Genomic DNA, 20,320 nt, shown 5'->3' with positions numbered 1-20,320 from the left:
ACAAAGGCAAACTTTCTATATGTCCAAGAAGTACAATGGAGGTGCATATGTAGGCTCTTACCATCAAAATATTTAAACAAAGGTTTAGATACCTTGACCGATTGAAGGACTCTACAGTACAGCCTGTCCAAGATATCCAAAAAAAATTGTAGCCTGTGTTCATTATACATGTTTGCCCTGTGAAGGAGCATTTCCATGGAGCAGGCAGAAGAGAAGAGGCAGCCGCAAACATTGTAAGAGGAGGACCCCAATTAGAAACCAAAAAGAAGCATCTGTAGAGCCAATCATTCAATCAGAAAGAGCACTGAAAATGGAGCCATTCCACCATCGAGACACAATTGCATTATCAGTCCCTAAGAATAATGGAAAGGAAAAAAAAAAAAGGACTTTCATTTATATAGTGCCTTTCACAACCTCAAAGTCCAAAAGTGCTTTATAGCCAATCAAGTACTTTTGAAGTGTAATTAGGAAAATGCAGCTGCCAATTTGCACATAGCAAACAGCAATGAGATGCATAACTAGATGATCTGTTTTTAGTGATGTTGGTTGAGGGATAAATATCAGCCAGGTCACTAGGAGAACTCCCCTGCTCTTCTTTGAATACTGCCATAGGATATTTTATCTCCACCTGATCGGGCCAAGAATCTGGAGTGGGGGTTGAACCCACTTCTGACTCATAAGTAAGTGTGCTACCAATGAACCAAAGCTGATGGATTGACATACATTGTTAGATGGGGTAGGTACTGGGAATAAATGGAACATATTCAGAAACAAACTTAGGGGACTGTAAAATAAATACATTGTCAGATTAAAAAGTGCAGTAAAGGAGGTAGGAATGTGGGTTAGAGATAAAAATAGGGCTACAGGTATGATTAAAGCTGAGATGGATATAGATAAAAGGTAAACGAGGTGAAGAAATTGATCAGGAAAGCCGAGAGATAATGGCCTTGAATTTGCTGGAGCGGGGCATCTCACGGCTTGCCCCGTTTGTTAGATTTTGTTCTTCACCTTCAGCTCAAATTTTTTGCACTACAAATTGCTGGAAATGCGAGCTTGTGACAGCACCATGAGGTCAATCTAGTACCTTGGTGAACGATGGAACCAGCAGTCTATCTCTTTAATCAATGTGATCTAAGGATAGAGAAAAAAAACAGGAACGACAGAGAATGAAATAGGGTGAATTAGAGTAAAATTAGATACGGAAAGAAATGAGGGAAAGAACGCTTGGATTAAAAGAGAGGAGACAAAAATAAGAAAAACATTTAAATTTTAAATACCTCTAGGAACAATTTACTGCAGGAATGAGACTTAACAGTTTCAATTGTTTCCTTTCTAGGCTGGAGAGATTGAGTGGCATTGCAGGAACATAAATCTAGTCATTAAAAGGGTCCTTACGTCATTAAGTACCAGCCCTAACTTTCTGCAGCGAGATTAATTCATTTTAACAGTGCAAATGCAGCAATTTCTTGAAACTCATGGGGAGACTGACAGCAAGCTGCCATTTTCACGAGGCTAAAGGTGGAGTAGCGCAAATCATCCAGCAACGTGTGGCGATTCGCAACTCATGGCTTATCTCTTCCTCGCCACAAATTGCTAGGTTATTTACACACTAATAATAGTGCACAAGGTTGCTGGGTGAGAAAGGTTTCTATATATTTGGGAAAAATTCAGGATCCCAAGGGAGTTATTATAACTAATGACCAAAGAATGACATATCCTTAATTATTTTTTATAAGTCAGAATTTACAAATCAATTTGAGGACTGCCTTCCTCATAAAGGGTTGGAACTTAAAGGGCAAGAGGAGGAAAAACTAATAGATTTAGAAGTTATCCTCACATATGCGATCGATTAAAGACACTAGAAGAGAGTAAGGCTTCTGGCCCTAATGGACTTCGAGGCAGAGTATTAAAGGAGGTGGCAAAAGAAATTGGTCATATCTGATGGATATCTTAAGGGAATCACTAAATAAAAGGAGTTGTGCCATGGGAACCCAGAAAGGAAAATGTGGTGTCAATTCATATAAAAAAAAAATGGAAGAATAATCCAGAGAAGTATAAACCTGTGAACTTGATATTGGTAGTTGGAGAAATAATAGAAAATGGTGAATAATCACAGAATGACCAAAAGTAGTTAATATAGATTTACATGTGGTAGGTATTGCTTGACAAATCTACTAGAGTGTTGAGGATATAATTGAGTTAGTTGACAATGGGAATTCATTAGACATACCTAGACCTTGGCAAAGCCTTTGTATCACATGGAAAATGACTTTACAATGTTGAAAAGCATGCAGTAAGAGGGAAGCTTCTGTGGTAAGTAACTAACTGATTGAAGCAGAGGAAGCCAAAGAAAAGCAGCATTTATAGGGAACAATGTGACTATCAGGTTATCGGAGGAATCAGTTCCGAGGCTATAATATTTTTGATGTATATTATTTAACAAAGGGACAGGACCAAAGCTCTCCAAGTTGATATCAAATTGGGTAGGATGGTAAATATTAGGGAACAAACAGTCTGGGCACCATACCATGTGGGGGCCATCCTGGAATTGAAGGGTGTACAAAGAAGGGCAACTAAGTTAATAAATGGGATTGGGCACCTGAGCTTTAAGGGTACTAGGGGTGTTTACATTGGAAGAAAGATAGCCTTATGAAGTACTTAAGATCTGCTCGGAAATAACTAAACTAGATCCCAGAAAGCTTTACGACAAGGGGTCGTGGATTCGTACTTAAATGAGAAAAGGTGAATACACTTTTAAGATATAAATGTAGAATATCCCACCCAGGGAGGCAGTGATGAGAAGTTTTATGCTTTAAGAGAGTGACAAATGGCTATTGAAGGTTAGAGGTAAAGCAGAATAAGAAGTTTGTTGCTTTGAAACCAACTCATTGGATGAAAATAATTGTCTCTGTCCTACATTCCTAAGGAAATTGGATCACATTTGGTGTGGCGGGGGGGGGGGGGGGGGGGGAAATAGTTGATTTCATTATATCTAGTGATGTATTTGGGTAACCATGGACACCTTGAGCTTACTTAATTGCCTTAGAGTCAGGGAGAAATTCCTCAGCTGTTTCTAAAATTGGTCACAGTTTTTTTGGTTGTGTCATTGCCTCCCCCAGGAGTTAGGATTTACTAGAAATGTCAGAGGGTGGTGCTTGAGTTTGCACAGTCTAGTGGATAGGGCCTGATGGTCTTTTCTGCCCTCTATGTATGTAGAAGAAGAATGGGGAGGAAGAAAAGGGAAGAACAGTGAACAGAATAAACTCTTTAAAAGTGTTATTTTTAAACTTAAAATTGCCTTTTTACTGTCTGAGTTGTACAGGATTGATATTAGAGTAGCTTTATTACTATAGTTGTTGCACATAGTATATGAACTAAAATCTTTTAAAAGAATTGTTCGGTCAGTGAACCTATACTCTGGAGCTGCCACCAGTCTAAGGATTAAACATATCTATTTGAAATTAACATTACCGTACCTGCTGTGTAGTCTAAACAATATTTTATTTTCTTCCCGCTTGAGCCCTCATCCCTAAACCCAGTATTCTGCAAAATTCCTCAGCTGTAAGAACAAGTTGGTGACCTGCTCCCTGGAAGTCAATGTGAAGAGATAAGCCTCACTGCAGAGAGGTGCCTACCCTATAATCTGTTGACAAACGAGACAATATTGGGAACTTGCCACATAGGGAAATAAGCAATAAGCAAACAAAACTTTTGTTGGTACACTGCTGTTTACCTTTGGCTAATAACTAGTAATATAGGTTTTTGTCATTAGCTTTGCACAAAATTGATTTACCTTGAGTTCGGTATCAAGACATGCCATCTTTTTAGCTTCAGCATGAGCCTGAAGTTGTTGATAGTCAACTGGTTTGTACTTCTGACTTCCAAGGCCATTATTTATTCTTATTACCAGCTTCTCTAATAGGAAATCATAAAAGCAGAAAAAGTTTCAAAATACACTCAGGATTCATTGATGTGCAAGGGAAAACAAAGCATATGAGCAAACAAAAAGCAGTGCAATCACCACTTTTGTGTTTGACATCTTAACTCTTCCAATTAATATTTGACCTTGTATTGATTGATATGGTTTATGTTAACTGTTTTTTGTTTTACTTTTAATACCCAACTCTACCTCACTCTTACTAAAATATTCAATAGGTTATCCTATTTAATTTACATGATAATAAAATTCCTATGGATTTAAAATTTAAATCTTACTGAAATTCATAAAATCCTACTATTGTCAAAATAGAAAAATTTTGAAAATATCTACAATACACTACAGATTTAGACCTAAAATACTTTAATGTAGCCTTGCCAATGGCATTTCAGACAGTATATAATTTAGTATGTTTTAATTCTCTAATTCCTACTGAATCAAAAACTAAAATCCACAACAGAAAACATTTCAGTTAAAGGGCAAATAGCATAAGAAAAAACATCAGAAATTAATTTTAAAAACAGATGTTTAAGAGTAGCTCAAATTTACAGTTCATACAAAAATTATTGTAGTAACATACCATCTAATTGATGAACTGTTCTATGCTATTTAAAAGTTATTTCTGCATTTCATGAATCCCATTTTATCTTCATTACCTTTTTGTTTTAATTTTGTTTGTGCTAAGCTCTACTGCATACTCAATGACAATGCAAACTATTCAAGCTGAAACAATAAGTAGTTTACCTTAGACCATGAGAAATGTGTTGATTTAAAGGATATTGAAACTGACACTTTAAATACTAACCTATTATGAATCCAATTTTATAATGGCTTATGTTAGGGTTTTGAGGTCTCAAGTCTGTCAGTAAATCAGTATAAAATTGTGTCTTATGTTCAACAGCTTTAGTTTTCACAAGTGTAGTTGGTGCAGAATATTAGAATGTCCATTAATTTTGCTAACCTTTTTATCCACTCAATATAGTTACTAAAATTTTGACCTCATCAAATCAATAATAAATTTTATACTACACCTTTGACAGGAAAATGCAGAAAGTTCAGGAAATTAAGCATTTATAATTTGAATAAGTCTTAGAATGCTTTCTGAAATCTGCTAAGAGAATGAGCATCTCAAAGTTTTTTGTTAATTTATTCCTCTTTGCTCCTTCTCTCCCAAAAACAATGATTCCTGCTAGGTTCTTTGGTACCTTGTCCACATGTCCTTTCTTCATAAGTGAGCCTAGACAATGGATGGTGGTAAACTATTTGACTACATAACATCACAGCCAAGCTGTCCAGACACCAGCATTTTCCAGCTGGGATCACAGGAGCAGGAATTCTGGCCGACTCTTCCCCTACCTAAAGCCAACTGTAGCACCCCTACTGCCACTCTGCCTGGGATCAGCTAAATCAGAACAAACTAAGATTCAAACCCAAGACCTTTGGTTTGTATAGCTCAGCTGCACACTACCTGTACTAACTGAAACATAAAAGTTGTTCACATTTTAGTTAGACCTCTTTCACATGAGAACAAAGCAGTAAATTAATTCTCCCTCAGAATTTTTAAAACCTTCTTTCACCCTAGTCCCTGCTATTCCAATGTTTTGTCCCCCTTCTACTCCTCCTGAAGACAGAGATGACTCATGCTGGGTTATGGTTCCATGAATGGCTGCTCCTCCAATGACATTCTTGAGAGTCTGGACAATGAGTATTTGATCAGAGACCAGTATGATCCTGTTTCCACCCAAAATCTATACATTCACAGTTCCAGAAGGAGCCAATGGATAGCATTCAGAATTGGGAAAACTGGAGGATTTTCCCTTCCCTAACACAGGGTATTTTTGACCAATTATAGTGCCCAAGCACCATGTTATAAATTAGATAGCCCGGTCTTCAGTTGCTGTCAAGACTTTATTCACAAAAATCCCTCCCACTTACTTACACACACCACACCCTAGGTCAGCTCATATAAAAAGGATACACGAGTCCCCGATTGACACCACCTGAATACAATTAACACTAATTGATATAAATCACATGATACAATTAACAGACCAGCCTAGCCCAGCTCAGATCACCGAACTCAGCAGTGACTGGGGAAAATTAAACCAGGGACCTTCCTAGATTGTACGGGTTACCGTACTAGCCAGCTGAGCAACTAGAGGAAGTTACTATCAGAAAGATTTATTATACTATACCTGCATCTTCTGCTCTGTGATTTGTGATGAACATTCGAAGATCTCTTCCACTCATTGTTCCTAAAGTAAAAATGGTTCATACCAGTTTTATTAAAAACAATTTCAGTGAACTAGAGCACTCTGAGAAAAGTTGGTGTATAAGTTATTAATAAAGTATGCTCACTTTCTAAACTAAGTTATACATTCTTCCACATTTAGAGTCAGGATTCAAACATTAACTTATTTGTTCTCGCCGCAGAAACTGACTGACTTGCTAGGTGTTTTTGCATTTTCTGTTTTTGTTTCATTTACACTATAATGTTGATTGTTTTCCTGTCCTTTCACTTACAATATCAGTGTTAGTTAAAATATTGCAAGTGAGCTCTGGCTCCTTTGCTGTTCACATTACTTGTAAATGACAGAGAAGGGTACTTCTTGTAACATGAAAACATTTACCAATGATGCCAAGTTATGCAGCCAATTGATAAATCATTTTTGGCACCCTACTTTCAAAAAGACATTGATACATTGGAGAGGAATCAGTGAGAAGCAACTTGTGGCTCAGCCACCTTATCCAGTGAGAATGCAAATCTTACAGCCCAGAAGTGTTTCCAGTTGAATCCCTGGTCTGTGCTGAGTTAACTGATCACGCCAACAAGGATGTTACAACCTCCTCAACAACAACCTGCATTTACATAGAGCTGTTAATGTAGTAAGATATCCTATGGTGCTTCACAGGAGAGTAATCAGACAAAAAATTGACACCAAGCCAAAAAAGATTAGAACAGGAGAATAAAAGCTTGGTCAAAGAGGAAAGTTTTAAGGAGTGTCTTAAAGGAGGATGGAGAGGCGGAGAGGTTTAGCGTGGGAATTTCAGAGCTTAGGGCCTAGACGGCTGAAGGCACAGCCTCCAATGGTGGGGCAAAGGAAGTGGGGGATGCGCAAGAGCCCAGAGTTGGAGGAATGCAGAGTTCCTGGAGGATTGTAGGGCTGAGGGAGGTCAAGGAGATAGTAGAGTCTGGAGGTAACGATGAGGGTTTCAGCAGTAGCTGGACTGAGGCAGGGGCAGAGATGGCCAACGTTACAGAGGTGGAAGCAGGCGGTCTTTGTGATGGAATGGATATTGGGTCGGAAGCTCATAGGACACTGAGATGCAAACAGTCTAGTTCAGCCTGAGACAGTGGCCAGGGAGGGGAATGAAATAGATGGCTAGGTTGCACATCAATAATTGTCACTACAGTGAGATACCAGAGGGCATTCAGCATCCTTTTTATTTGTTCTCAAGCCCTGTGTTTTAGCTTCACTCGCTTGGTGCCTTACTCTGTTCCAATTATAAAATAAACAAAAAAAGTGACAAGTATGATTCCAAGATTTAAGACACTAAGTTATCAGGAAACCTGCAGAACTGAACTTTTTTTCATTGGAGAGTGACACCGTTCAAGTCTTTAAAATGCTAAAATATATGGATGATGCATATATAAGCAGGATTTGTGACTTAAACTGTGGGCACAGAAGTAAAGGACATGTTTAAACTTAATAAGCCTCATGTGAGACTAAAGGCTAAAGTATGCCTATCTTCCCAATGTAGTGCACATGTGAAATGGAATCTCAGGAAAAGCACTTAGGGCAGTAATCAATTAACTCCTTTAGAAGGAACTAGATAAATATCTAATTTGAAACAGGATTGGAGGTTAAAGATACCAGTAGACTTATATACCAGAGGACATAATGGTCCCTATGTTGGCAGGGAGGTAAAAGGAATGTTATCATTGGAGGACAAGTGGCTAGAGTTGAATAGTAGCGATATGAGGACTGCTGAATATTCTGGAGTTTGATTGATTATTTTTGCAGAACATTGGCACATCACTATATTTGATGTAAAATACTTGGTTACATTTTGTGCAAAGGTACAACAGTGCTGGCCTGGTGGGTTGTTGTGACAATGAACTATATCACCTAAGCTTGAAGCTCTCTGGGAACATGTTTGGTGACACAATCTTTCAAAATCATCCATTAATAATGTAAGAGGTCACACCAAGCCCCATCAATCAAAGAGGGTAGAATCCTGTTTTAGTGATTAAAAACAACAAACAACTCAAATGTTTATCTAAAGCTGAAAACACTTGTTGATACTTCAACTAATGTTTGAAACAAAATTTGGTCTCGTGACGAACTAGGCAGCAAGGTACTGCAAAGTCACCAGCACTCCAGCAATGAGTCAACACTTTCAGAAGAGGAAGAGAAGGGTGAAAGTTAACGAGAGGAAAAACGCATAGGGTGAAGTCCATTATAGAGTAGATTTATATATGGCCTGTGGAAGTCTAAATTGTTCACAATTTTAACTCACATCTCAGATTCACCGGGGATCATTTAACAAAGGCGGGCTGCGGTGCCTTGGGCAGGTGGATTCACTTGAATGGGGCCAGCTTCATTCACCTCACTAAAGCCGCCAGGTTAGTAGGTCCGAATTCACCTTTTCACCTTCCGGGGCCACTGAATCACTTCTCCGCGGATTGTTGACAGCCGACACCGTGATGGGATGGCAACCAAGTACACGCTTTCCAATTGGCTTATTTTTGCATTGGAACTGACCAATAGGAGCAAGGATAGCTGATGGGCCAACCAATGCGGGCGGGCCGTGCCTAACGCCAGGGCGGTGACGCAGCGCCGATCGGCTCGAATTTTCTCCTTTGCTTGAAGTTGGGAGATGTGAGCACGAGCGATCGAGGGATTGTGCTGCCCGAATGGGATTTCCGTTCACTTTTAATCTTTCATGGTGGCCCCTCGAAGCCAGGCCCGGTCGCGGAGTGACAGCCAGAGCAGTAAGTGTTTCGTTGTGAATGAGGAGGGAGTGTACGCGGTGAGTCAGCGACCAGAGAGGCTGGTTCTCGGGGCACAGACAGGTGTTTCATACCCTCGGGGCAGCGGAATGTGGACAATGTGTTCGGGTAGAAAGTGCAGGGGAGACTGCGATCTGGGGCTCGGACTGCTTTGTTTATTCCTTACCCCCCCCCCCCCCCTTGTTTCTATGTAAATACTGATTTTAAAGGAAAGATACGAATGAAACGACCCCTATGACCATTAGTTCTCTATTGTTCTTGAAGATGAACACCGAGGGGAGAATCTTCCCAAAATGTTGCATTTTATGTTCCCAGATCGCTAAGTGTTTCAGTTGAATGAGTATTTCCTACAGTGAAGGTGTGGCGACAATAGCGCGAAGCTTTCTATTTGAACAAACAGCGTTTTGATTTCGTGTTCCTTGATATGTTCCCCCCCCCCCCCCCCGGCTGTTTACTATATGTTCCAATGCAGGAATCATCGAATATGAATACCAATTACAGAACAATTTAAAGGGCTTGGGCGTTTACATTTGTATCATTATTGAGGGGAAAAATACGCCTTTGCGCCAGTGTGTGCTGCATTGGCTATACTGGTCTGTCGAGAACACGATCCCTGATTGTAAATGGTGATAAAACAGTCCTTGTGCGGTAACTGGGCGTTACCAAATCTCAGCGGGTGTGATTGTGGTTTTTATTAACTTTTAATTGGATAGTAGATTTTTTTGTGTTAAAACCGAATATTCTTTATATTTGCTATAGTGCACAAATAATTATGTACGAGTCACTACAGAACTGAAGTCCTTTTGTACGAAAAGTATTCAATGTATTTTAGATGAGCAGCCGACCTTGACAATCATCTGAAATTCGCTATAGAAAGACATTTTGTAAGCGTGATTCAAATTGGATAATTTAAATGAAAGTATTGTTACCAGTTAGTTGAGCGAGTCCATTGTGAATTAAATGTATCCTATTCAATTCTGACCTGACTGGTATCTTCAATAATCTTGTTTCTTTGTGTCAAAAGTGCACTAAATTATTTTGTGGAGCAGAGCAAGTATTTATCTACGGGAAATATTATAAGAGACCTCTGAGCCTTGGAAGACACTCGCCCGCTTACAAACACACACTGCATTTGCCAATTTACCCATTCTTTGTTGTATTTATACTGCATTCATTAATAGGATGCTTTTCGGATGAAATAAAGTATTCATCAGTTTTTTTCCTGCTGTGAGCTCATTGTGTTTGTTAAAATATTGCATTTGGATCACCTGTTGAGCAAGTTTAGTCCCAAGTGGAAACAGAACTTGATCTTCCATGTCTATTATGGCTTAAAAACGTCAAACCCATGCAGGAACTGAAGAGAAAAGCAAAGCACACTACCTCAGAGTACGTAGGATATTTGGTAGATTACAGATCTCGCAATGGGGGGGACAGAGAAAAAAAATTGTCAATTTCATATTAAATTTAACTTGCTGGTAAAGTAAACATTTTAGTACTGTCAGATTAGAGAAGTGTTGAGAATGTTAGTGAGAGCTAAGAAAATGAAGGCAGGCATTTACACAGCATCTTGTTCCTCAAATGTTTGTGTATGTGACACGGTGAATTACCTTGAAGTGTAGTGGCTAGCAAATATAACTCTTGTGCTCTGTAAAATCCTACAAACAAATGAATCTACAGCACAGGCCATTCGGTCCAACTGGTTTATATTGCACACGAGCATCCTCTTGCTCGAATTACCTCTTCCCACCCTACCCCAGTATCCTTACATTCCCTTCTCCCTCATGTATGCGTTAAGCATCCCATCAAATGGATCATTGTTATCTGCTTCAACCATTCCATGTGGCAATGAGTTCTATATTCTTATCACTCTGTATAAAGAAATTCCTCCTAAATTATTTTTGATTGGTTAGTGGCTATCTTATATTTATGCCCTTTTGTTCTGGACTCACCCACAAATAGAAACAGTTTCTCCACATCCACCCTATCGAATCATTTCTTAATTTTAAAGGCCTCTTAGTCTCTTTTCCAGAAAGAAGAGCCCCAGCCTGCTCAATCATTCCTGATAGTTGCATCCTCTTGGTTCTGGAAACTTCCTTCTAAACCTTTTCTGCACTTTCTCCAGTGCTTCAATATCTTTTTTGTAGTATGGAGACCAGAACTGCACACAGTACTCCCAAGTGTGGTGTAACCAAGTATGTTCTATATAAGTTTAACATTGCTTCCCTGCTTTTGTATTCTGTTCTTCTAGAAAGGAACCATGGTACTTTGTTTGCACTCTATGGCCTTATCAACTTGTGTAACTACTTATGGAAAATGGAATTCAATGTAGACAAATGTGAGGTCATCCACTTTGGATCAAAAAAGGATAGAAGAGGGTACTTTCTAAATGGTAAAAAGTTTAAAAACAGTGGATGTCCAAAGGGACTTAGGGGTTCAGGTAAATAGATCATTGAAGTGTCATGAACAGGTGCAGAAAATAATCAATAAGGCTAATAGAATGCTGGCCTTTATATCTAGAGGACTAGAGTACAAGGGAGCAGAAGTAATGCTGCAGCTATACAAAACCCTGGTTAGACTGCACCTGGAGTACTGTGAGCAGTTCTGGGCACTGCACCTTCGGAAGGACATATTGGCCTTGGAGGGAGTGCAGCGTAAGTTTACTCGAATGATACCCGGACTTCAACGGTTAAGTTACGAGGCGAGATTACACAAATTGGGGTTGTATTCTCTGGAGTTTTGAAGGTTAAGGGGTGATCTGATCAAAGCTTATAAGATATTAAGGGGAGCGGATAGGGTGGATAGAAACTATTTCCGCTGGTTGGGGATTCTAGGAGTAGGGGGCACAGTCTAAAAATTAGAGCCAGACCTTTCAGGAGTGAGATTAGAAAACATTTCTACACACACAGGGTGGTAGAAGTCTGGAACTCTCTTCCGCAAACGGCAATTGATACTAGCTCAATTGCTAAATTTAAATGTGAGATAGATAGCTTTTTGGCAATCAAAGGTATTAAGGGATATGGGCCGACGGCAGGTATATGGAGTTAGATCACCGAGCAGCCATGATCTTATCAAATGGCGGAGCAGGCACGAGGGGCTGAATGGCCTACTCCTGTTTCTATGTTCCTGTGTAGTGATTTTAATGTGTTTGTATTTCCAGATCTCTCTGCTCCTCTATCTATTTCCCTTCCAAGGAATAATTGACCTTATTCCTCCTACCAAATGAACCACTGCACACTTTGTTGTATTGAATTTCATTTGCCATTTACCCTCTCTTGCTGAAAGCCTATACATGTCGTCTTGTATTTTGGTGTAGTCCTCCACATTATTAGTTATATTATTTAATTTGGTATCATCTGCAAATTTTGACACCATACTTTCAATTTCTGATTCCAAATTATTTATGTATATGGTGAACAACAGCGGTCCCAGTACAGATCCCTGCAGGACACCACTTGCCACTTTCTGCCAGTCCAAGCAATTGTCCTTATCTCCTCCCTCTCCTGTTTTAGCCATCTTTCAATCCATTCTGCTATCTGACTTCACACATGACCTTTTGTCACAAGTGTTTTATGTGGCACCCTATCAAAAGCCTCCTGAATGTCCATATATACCACACCCACTGCATTACCCTTGTTTATTTGTTATTTCAAGGAATTCAATAAAGTTGGTTGAACATGACCTTTTAGAATTCCATGTTGACTATTTAATTCTCCATCTCTGGCTGTTTTGTTATCTGATCTTCTAGCAAAATTCTAGTATCTTTCCCACCACTGACATTAAGCTAACTGGCCTATAGTTTCCTGGATTAGTTATAAGGGTACTTTGTCTCTGCTAGTGTGGTCCCAGCAGGAGGTACATGGGGGTGTATTTAAAATATTGCACTCGGCTCTCCATTAGAAATAGTACAGAAGGTCATTCAGGTCAACATGCATGGGCCACTGTTAGCTCTTCCACTTCGCTGCCTTTTCCCTAATGATTCTTTTTATATTTTTCAAATACTTATCCAATGTCCTTTTCAAATAATTTGTTTTTGCCTCGACACCACTTGTGATAAAAGCATTTCATGTTCATTTGACCCTTCGTGGAGTGAAAAAGTTTAACTTCTCCCTTCGTTCTGCTAATCAACTATATGCCCCTTGGTATGGATTTGACAACCAGTGGAAAAAATCTTTCACTATTTACCTTCTTAAAATCCTTTTAATCTTGAAAACCTGTATTGGATCCCTCATTTAACCTCTTCCAGTTTTTAAAAAAAACTTTTTTAAGCCTTTCTTCATTATTACAGACGATCATTCCTGATATCAGTCTACTGAATCTTATCTGTAACCTTTCTCTGGCTCTAATATCCTTAAAATGAAGTGTCCAGAACTCCATGCAATGCTTCTGATTGTGTATTAACTAATGTCCTGTACCCAGAATGCCAGGTTTTTGGGATGAAAATGAACCTTTTAGTTTCTGATTTTTGATTGTACCAATTTGAGCCCTGTAGTGGGTTGCATTTCAAAAACTTAAACACAAATACCATCACAGCTAATGTACAGTAGATTTTTTTATTCTCATTGTGTGGGCAATTTTCAATCCCTGGTGGTCATCTCCAATTACCACCTTGTATCCCTCGCTACTTGTATCCCTTACCCCTTTCCAACTCCCGTTCTGCCTCCCTCCCTGGACAAAAACATCCCCACCCCCTTCAAGTCACTTACAATTGCACTTTCAAACTCCTAACTGCCTGGCCTTAGGCCCTCCATTCACCATAATACATCTGCAGCCATTGATTTGCTCAGCCACTCTCTCACCTCCACCTTTGATGCCTTTGTCCCCAACAAAACTGTTGCTGTCTCCCATCCTGTAAATAGTTCCCTCTCCTCGGGTACTTTCCCACTCCCATTTAAAAACTGTTGTCATCACCCTCTCCTCAACAAATGCACTCTCGATCCCGGTGTTCTTCCAAACTACTGCTCCATCTCCAGCCTCCCTTTCCTCAAGTCCTTGAACATATCAGCTCCCAAATCTATGGCTACTCTTCAAACAGGTTTCTACCCAACACAGCACAAGTCACAAACTACATTCTATGTGACTGTAACCATGGTGTGTCATCCCTCCTTGTACTCCCTGTAGTCTTTGATACCATCAGTCACACCCTTCGTTGTTCAGATCGGTAGGACTTGCCTTGCTTGGATCCACTTTTTCCTATCCAATTGTAACCAAAGCATCCCCAGCAATGGCATCTCATCCAGCCCCCCCCCCCCCCCCCACTTCCTCATCTACATGCTGCTTCTTAGACACTAGGTCAGCCTCCACGTATCATGCCGACACCCAGCTCTACCCCTCCACCACCTTTCTCAATCCCTCTATTGCTGCTGTGCTGTCAAACTGCTTGTCTGTTGTTCAGCCTTGGGTGAGCTGAAATTTTCTATAGCTAAACATCAGGAAGACCAAAGTCATTGTCTTCGGCCCTACCACAAACAATGTACCCTTGCTAACGACTCTGTCCTCCTGTTTGTGGGTTTTTACTGTGCATATTAGCAGCCATGTTTTCATACATTACATTTCAAAAGTACTACATTGACTGTGAAGCACTTTGGGATGTTTTGCGATTGTGAAATGCACTGTATAAATGCAACTTCATTGTTTCTTTCCCCTGGACCCCTTCTACCTCTTCCTCCACCACTGCTGACCTCCGTTTTGGTAGGGCTCATTAGCGTTCTACTCTATCAAATGCTGCCTTGATTATTATAGCAAATGTATTAGCCCTAAATTGATTTTGGCATCAAAAAGCTGCTTGTGATGAGATTATATGTGACTGTATCTCTCTTTCTTTCTTACTTTTTCACTCGTGCTTTTTCTTTCACTTGCTTTTTCTCATTATCTCAGTACAAGTATTACATTTTGTAGTAGATGTGTGACTGGAGGTGAGTTACCACATAGTCTTTTGATCTGGGCATGTGTATGCACTCGTGCACTAATTTTGAATTTACCAATCAATTTAGGATTAGGTATACTTGTATTGCATCCTTACCTATCACCTGTATTTCCCTGTCTGGAATGTGACTGCAGGTATTAGCATGTCAATAGCATATTAAAATGCTCAAGTTCCTGCTTGCCACCCTTCCTAGGAATAATACTTGAGGCTAGAATTCAAGATGGAGAATGTGGGAAAACTGATCCCACAATTTCTGGGGCTAGTTGTGCGCAGGATCTCAGCACAATTTCCTGTCCCCTCCATGTGCCTACCACACAAATGTCAATGAGGTAATATTGCCAGCTGTTTTGCCTGTCGGGGTTTTTCATGCTTTCTTAGCAGAATACTTGTTTTCTGTGGCAATGAATACCTTCTGGAGAATGAGCTCTGTAAATGTATTAGAAATGTTAGGTGAATTTATGGTGTCATCAAAAAGTAAAAGTTTTTTTTTAAAAAAAGACTTTCATTTATATAGTGCTTTTCACAACCTTTGGCGTCCCAAAGCGCTTTACAGCTAATGTGAAGTACTTCTTGAAGTGTAGTTACTGCTGTAATCTAGGAAACGCAGCAGCCAATATGCACACAGCAAGGTCCCACAAAGGGGAAGAGGGGCGGCAGGTGTGTGTGTAAATTATATAGAAAGTGGTGGATTATATGTTGTTTACATAGAATCTGCTTTTGTGATTACTGCTGTAGTGTTCATATGGCTATAGTGCTCAAATCAGAACTTATAAAACCATGTTTACGGAGAATGGAAGATGGGAGGCTGGTCAGGAGAGCATTGGAGTAATCGAGTCTGGAGGTAACAAAGGCATGGATGAGGGTTTCAGCAGTAGATGGGCAGGGGCAGGCAGAGGTGGAAGTAGGCGATTATGGGGTCGGAAGCTCAGTTCAGAGTCATATAGGACCCAGAGGCTGCAAACTGTCTAGTTCAGCCTCAGACAGTGACCAGAGAGGGGGATGCAATTGGTGGCTAGGGAATGGAGTTTGTGGTGGTGGCCAAAGACAATGGCTTTGGTCTTCTCAATATTTAATTGGAGGAAATTTCGGCTCATCCAATACTGAATATTGAACAAGCAGCCTGACAAATCATAGGCAGTGGAGGGTTCGAGAGAGGTGGTGGTGAGGTAGAGCTGGGTGTAGTCAGTGTACATGTGGAATCTGACATGTTTTCGTATGATGTCGTCGAGGGGCAGCATGTAGATGAGAAATAGGAGGGGGCCAAAGATAGATCTTTGGGGGACTCCAGAGGAAACAGTGTGGTAGAGAGAAGAGAAGCCATTGAAGGTGATTCTCTGGCTATGACTGCGTAGATAAGAATGGAACTAGGTGAGGGCAGTCCCACTCAGCTGGACAATGGAGGACACGTGTTGGAGGATGGTGTGGTCAACCATGTCAAAGGCTACAGGCAGGTCGAGAACGATGAGGGATAGTGCACCATGGTCACAGTCACATAGCATGTCATTTGTGACTTTGATGAGAGCCGTTTCAGTGGTGGGGTGTAAACCTGATTGGACAGGTTCAAACATGGAGTTGTGGGAAAGATGGGCATGAATTTGGGAGGTAACATGTTCAAGAGCTTTGAAGAGGAAAGGGAAGTTGGAGATTGGATGGTAGGGTCAAGGGTGAGTTTTTAGGGATGGCAGTGGGGGTGGGGTGATGACGGCAGATTTGAAAGGGAGGGAGACCGTACCAGAAGAGAGGGAACAGTTCACAATATCCATGTAAATCTATTAAACTTGAGTTTAGTGCTGCTCCATTTCTTCAGTCACCTGAAAAATCGTCAGTTTTTTGCATGTTGGCATTATCAGCTAACCAGCAACTGATTTAATGGAGCCATTTACTTGGCTTTAAATCCAGCTTTTGGTGTCTTGGAGTTCCAGCTCATCTGCTGTACAGTTGATAGTGTGCCAGTTCAGAGTTTCACACACCAGTGGCACCGCATCCCAGGCCACACTAGTAAGAAATGGGCCCTAAACACCATCCATTCCGATATAACAGTATTTTAACTATACTATATTTGCCACTTTATTAAATAGGTAACACCTAATGCACCCTGTAAATTGGATTTGTGAAAAATAAAATGGAGAGCATAAAAGAAGGAAGAAAGATTGATGGTAAAATAGGATGACCAGAATAAAAGTTGCTGGGGTTCTCCTTTGAAAATGGGCATTGTCATACTTTACATTGATGCCATTCTGTGACAGGCCAGCTGAAGATGTTTTTCCATTGGAGTTGACTGGGCTGTGTATTTCTTCAGCTTTTTCCCCATTTATTATCTGAAAGATGAATTATTTCACTTCCAGACTTTTTTGTTGCATCTAGCATTTTTTGGTCTCAAGCTTGTGACTGTTGGTCTTTAATCGTTGCATTACCAGGTCGCTAATGTCAGACTCCAGTATTGGGCTGCCAGAAAGTTCCTTTTGGATGTTTAAAATAAACTGAGCAATAGAGGAGTGTGTAGATAGTGTAGTGGTTGGTAGCTTCTACATTGCATTGCTTTGTGATGCATGGCTTTCATGTAACATTTTGGACTGGCATCTAAATTCACCAGTATTTTGTCAGTGGCTGTCTTGGGAACTTGAGATACTAGAAATATGTTTGGAAGGGATGGATAGGAACAAGAACATAATAGAACTAATGTTTAAAAGTGATACTGTAGCAAAATTACTGACTAACTCTTTCCAGCAAGCAAAGTACAAAGTTAATAACAGAATCCTGATAGCAAAATGCTGGGATAATGCTAGCATTAGCAGTTGACCAGAACAGATGTTAAAGAATCCTAGATCCTCGCTACAAGACCAGGAATGGTCAAATAGGTAATGTTGGCATAATTCTTTGAATTGTACCTTTTATGAAAATGAAGCTAACAAAAGACTTGTGTACAACCTAGCCAGTCATTAACTCTATGAAAGTTGCCTGGTGTCCAGTGAAATTTGAGGTAGGTTCTACTGGGTCAGTTGCCAGCTCAGACACGTGACCAATGTATCACCTAAATGTTAGATACTGTTGTGTTCAGGCGCTCTTACTAATGCAGGGTTATAAGTTAACATTTTTTTAATTGCATGAAATAAATAGTGTGGTCCTTGTCTCTGGTTTTACTGCATATAGTGCATAACATTCAATGTAAGCTTTGGGTTTTCTTGATGTCCACTGTTAAATACTTAGCTAATATATTCTTGTACACAAGATGGCAGAGGAAGTCACCAGTGAGTCAAATCCTGTTCCTATCCAGCATCCACGATCTGTTGGTGCACGGGCGCATGCAAACAACTGTGTGTACACACCAAATGTAATTTACAGCACTTGTATGTAAGTTATGAAACAATTTTTTAGATAAAGATTTAATTATGCATCTGAGCTAGCTATGTCAGAATACTAAACTCCAAGGTGTCTCCCCTCCCCACTGTTGCCAAACCCTAAGAGCTCTCCCTCCTCGGTATTTCCAAGTTCCAGGACAATCCCCTTTATCCTCCCAACTTTCAGTGAGCAACACTATGGGGTATCTTGGTGAGTCAAAGTATATGCTTAAGTAAGTGTATGAATTATAAGCTGGACGTACTATCCATAAAGCTTTTAATATGTAGGAGACTTCCTATGGCATTGCTCAGGTGACTTGGTAGATACATTGTTTAAGAATGACAGAGTTGGATAAATAATATCGGAGTTACTAATTTGAGCTAATGAACTGATGAAATAATTTTGGTGCCAATGAATAAAATAAATAATGGGACCCATGAATTTTTATGCTCTATAGTAAGAGTGACTATTCAGTGTGTGCCTGGACGTGCTGTCTGTTAGTCCTACACCCTCCTCTCGTTGTCAGTGGAAGAGGACTTGACAACTTTAATTTGTTTTGTATAAAATCGGAACAAAAGACAGACTGAAAGGATTTGAATAAGTGAGTTTGGGAAGTGTTTATGTTTGAGAACCCTTGAGAAGAAAGGGAAGAATGTAATTCACGAACTTCAGAATTTTTTTGAGGTGACTTTCGCAGGAACTCTTAAGTTACTGTGATAAGCCACTTTTTATTTAGGAAAAGCCAGAATATTACATATGTGACAAGTGAAATTAATTGTTTTTAGATAGTCTGTAATCTACATGCATTTATTTTATTTGAGAATGTGAACAAATACTGGTTAATCAAAAAATAAAATATTGTAGGTCTCTTCCGACCTATATCCGTGACTTTTCCGATGTCCTCCGCCACTTTAACAGTTTTCAGTTCCCCGGCCCTAACAGTCTGCTTTTCACCATGGACGTCCAATCCCTCTACACTTCCATCTCCCACTAGCACGGCCTGTGGGTCCTCCGCTTCTTCCTTGAACAGAGGCCCAACCAGTCCCCATCCACCACTGTTCTGCTTGGCTGAACTTGTTCTTATGTTGAACAACTTCTCCTTTGACTCCACGCACTTCCTCCATATAAAAGGTGTCACTACGGGAATGTGTATGGTTCCTAGCTATGCCTGCCTTTTTGTGGGATACGTGGAACATTCTTTGTTCCAGTCCTTCTCCGGTCCTCTCCCTCACCTGTATCGGTGCTGTTTCCTGCCCTCGCCCCGAACTGGAAAATTTTATCAACTTCGCTTCCAGTTTCCACCCTTCCCATGCCTTCACGTGGTCCATCTCTGACCCTTCCCTTCCTCAACTTCTCTATCTTCATTTCTGGGGATTGGCTGTCAACCAATATCTATTATAAGCCCACCGACTCCCACAGCCACCTTGATTACACTTCCTCCCACCCCGCTTTCTGTGAGGACTCTATTCCCTTCTCCCAGTTTCTCCGTCTCAGTCACATCTGTTCTGATGATGCCATCTTCCTTTTTCCTCAACCAAGGATTCCCCTGTAATTGATAGGGCCCTCGACCATGACCGTGTCCCTCCTATTTCCCACAATTCTGCCCTCACTCCTTCCCTTCCCTCCCAGAACCATGATAGGGTCCCCCTTGTCACCTTCCACCCCACCAGCCTCCACATTCAACGTATCTTCCTCTGCCATTTTCGCCACCATCAAACACATCTTCCCCTCCCCTTTCAGCATTCTGAAGGAACTGTTGCCTCCATGACACCCTGGTCCACTCTTCCATCACCTCCAACACCCACTCTCCTTCCCATGGCACTTTCCCATGCGAGCGCAGGAATTGCAACACCTGCCCTTTCTCCTCCTCTCTCCCCACCATCCAGCGCCCCATACACTCCTTCCGGGTGAAACAGTGATTTATTTGTACTACTTTCAATTTTATTGTCTGTATTTGCTGCTCACAATATGGTCGTCTCTACACTGGGGCGATCAAACACAGATTAGGTGATCACTTTGCTAAACACCTCCGCTCAGTCCACAAGTGTGAGCCTGACCTGCCGTCGCTTGCCATTTTAATTCCCCGTCCCACTCCTACTCTGACTTC

At 40.6% G+C, this 20,320-nt stretch overlaps 2 protein-coding genes across 3 annotated transcripts in view; one reads left to right on the top strand and one right to left on the bottom strand.

Moving 5' to 3' along the window:
• Positions 1–8,645, bottom strand: part of LOC137323664 (coiled-coil domain-containing protein 148-like) — a 105,467-nt gene extending 96,822 nt beyond the window's left edge. For both annotated transcript variants that reach the window (XM_067987425.1, XM_067987426.1), the window contains exons 1-3: positions 8,459–8,645; positions 6,133–6,192; positions 3,794–3,915 (exon numbers count right to left, since the gene is read on the bottom strand). In XM_067987425.1, the coding sequence (XP_067843526.1) occupies positions 3,794–3,915; positions 6,133–6,187 (177 nt within the window). In that variant the 5' untranslated portion in view covers positions 6,188–6,192; positions 8,459–8,645. The remainder of the gene's footprint in view (positions 1–3,793; positions 3,916–6,132; positions 6,193–8,458) is intronic.
• Positions 8,646–8,728: 83 nt separating this feature from the next.
• The window catches only part of pkp4 (plakophilin 4), a 144,717-nt gene continuing 133,125 nt past the window's right edge, over positions 8,729–20,320 (top strand). Inside the window, exon 1 of the mRNA XM_067987424.1 lies at positions 8,729–8,933. The gene's annotated coding sequence lies outside the window, so the exon portion shown is untranslated. The remainder of the gene's footprint in view (positions 8,934–20,320) is intronic.

Source organism: Heptranchias perlo, chromosome 7 (assembly GCF_035084215.1).
Source record: "Heptranchias perlo isolate sHepPer1 chromosome 7, sHepPer1.hap1, whole genome shotgun sequence".
Taxonomy (NCBI): Eukaryota; Metazoa; Chordata; class Chondrichthyes; order Hexanchiformes; family Hexanchidae; genus Heptranchias; species Heptranchias perlo.
This window is presented reverse-complemented; position numbering and strand designations above follow the sequence as displayed.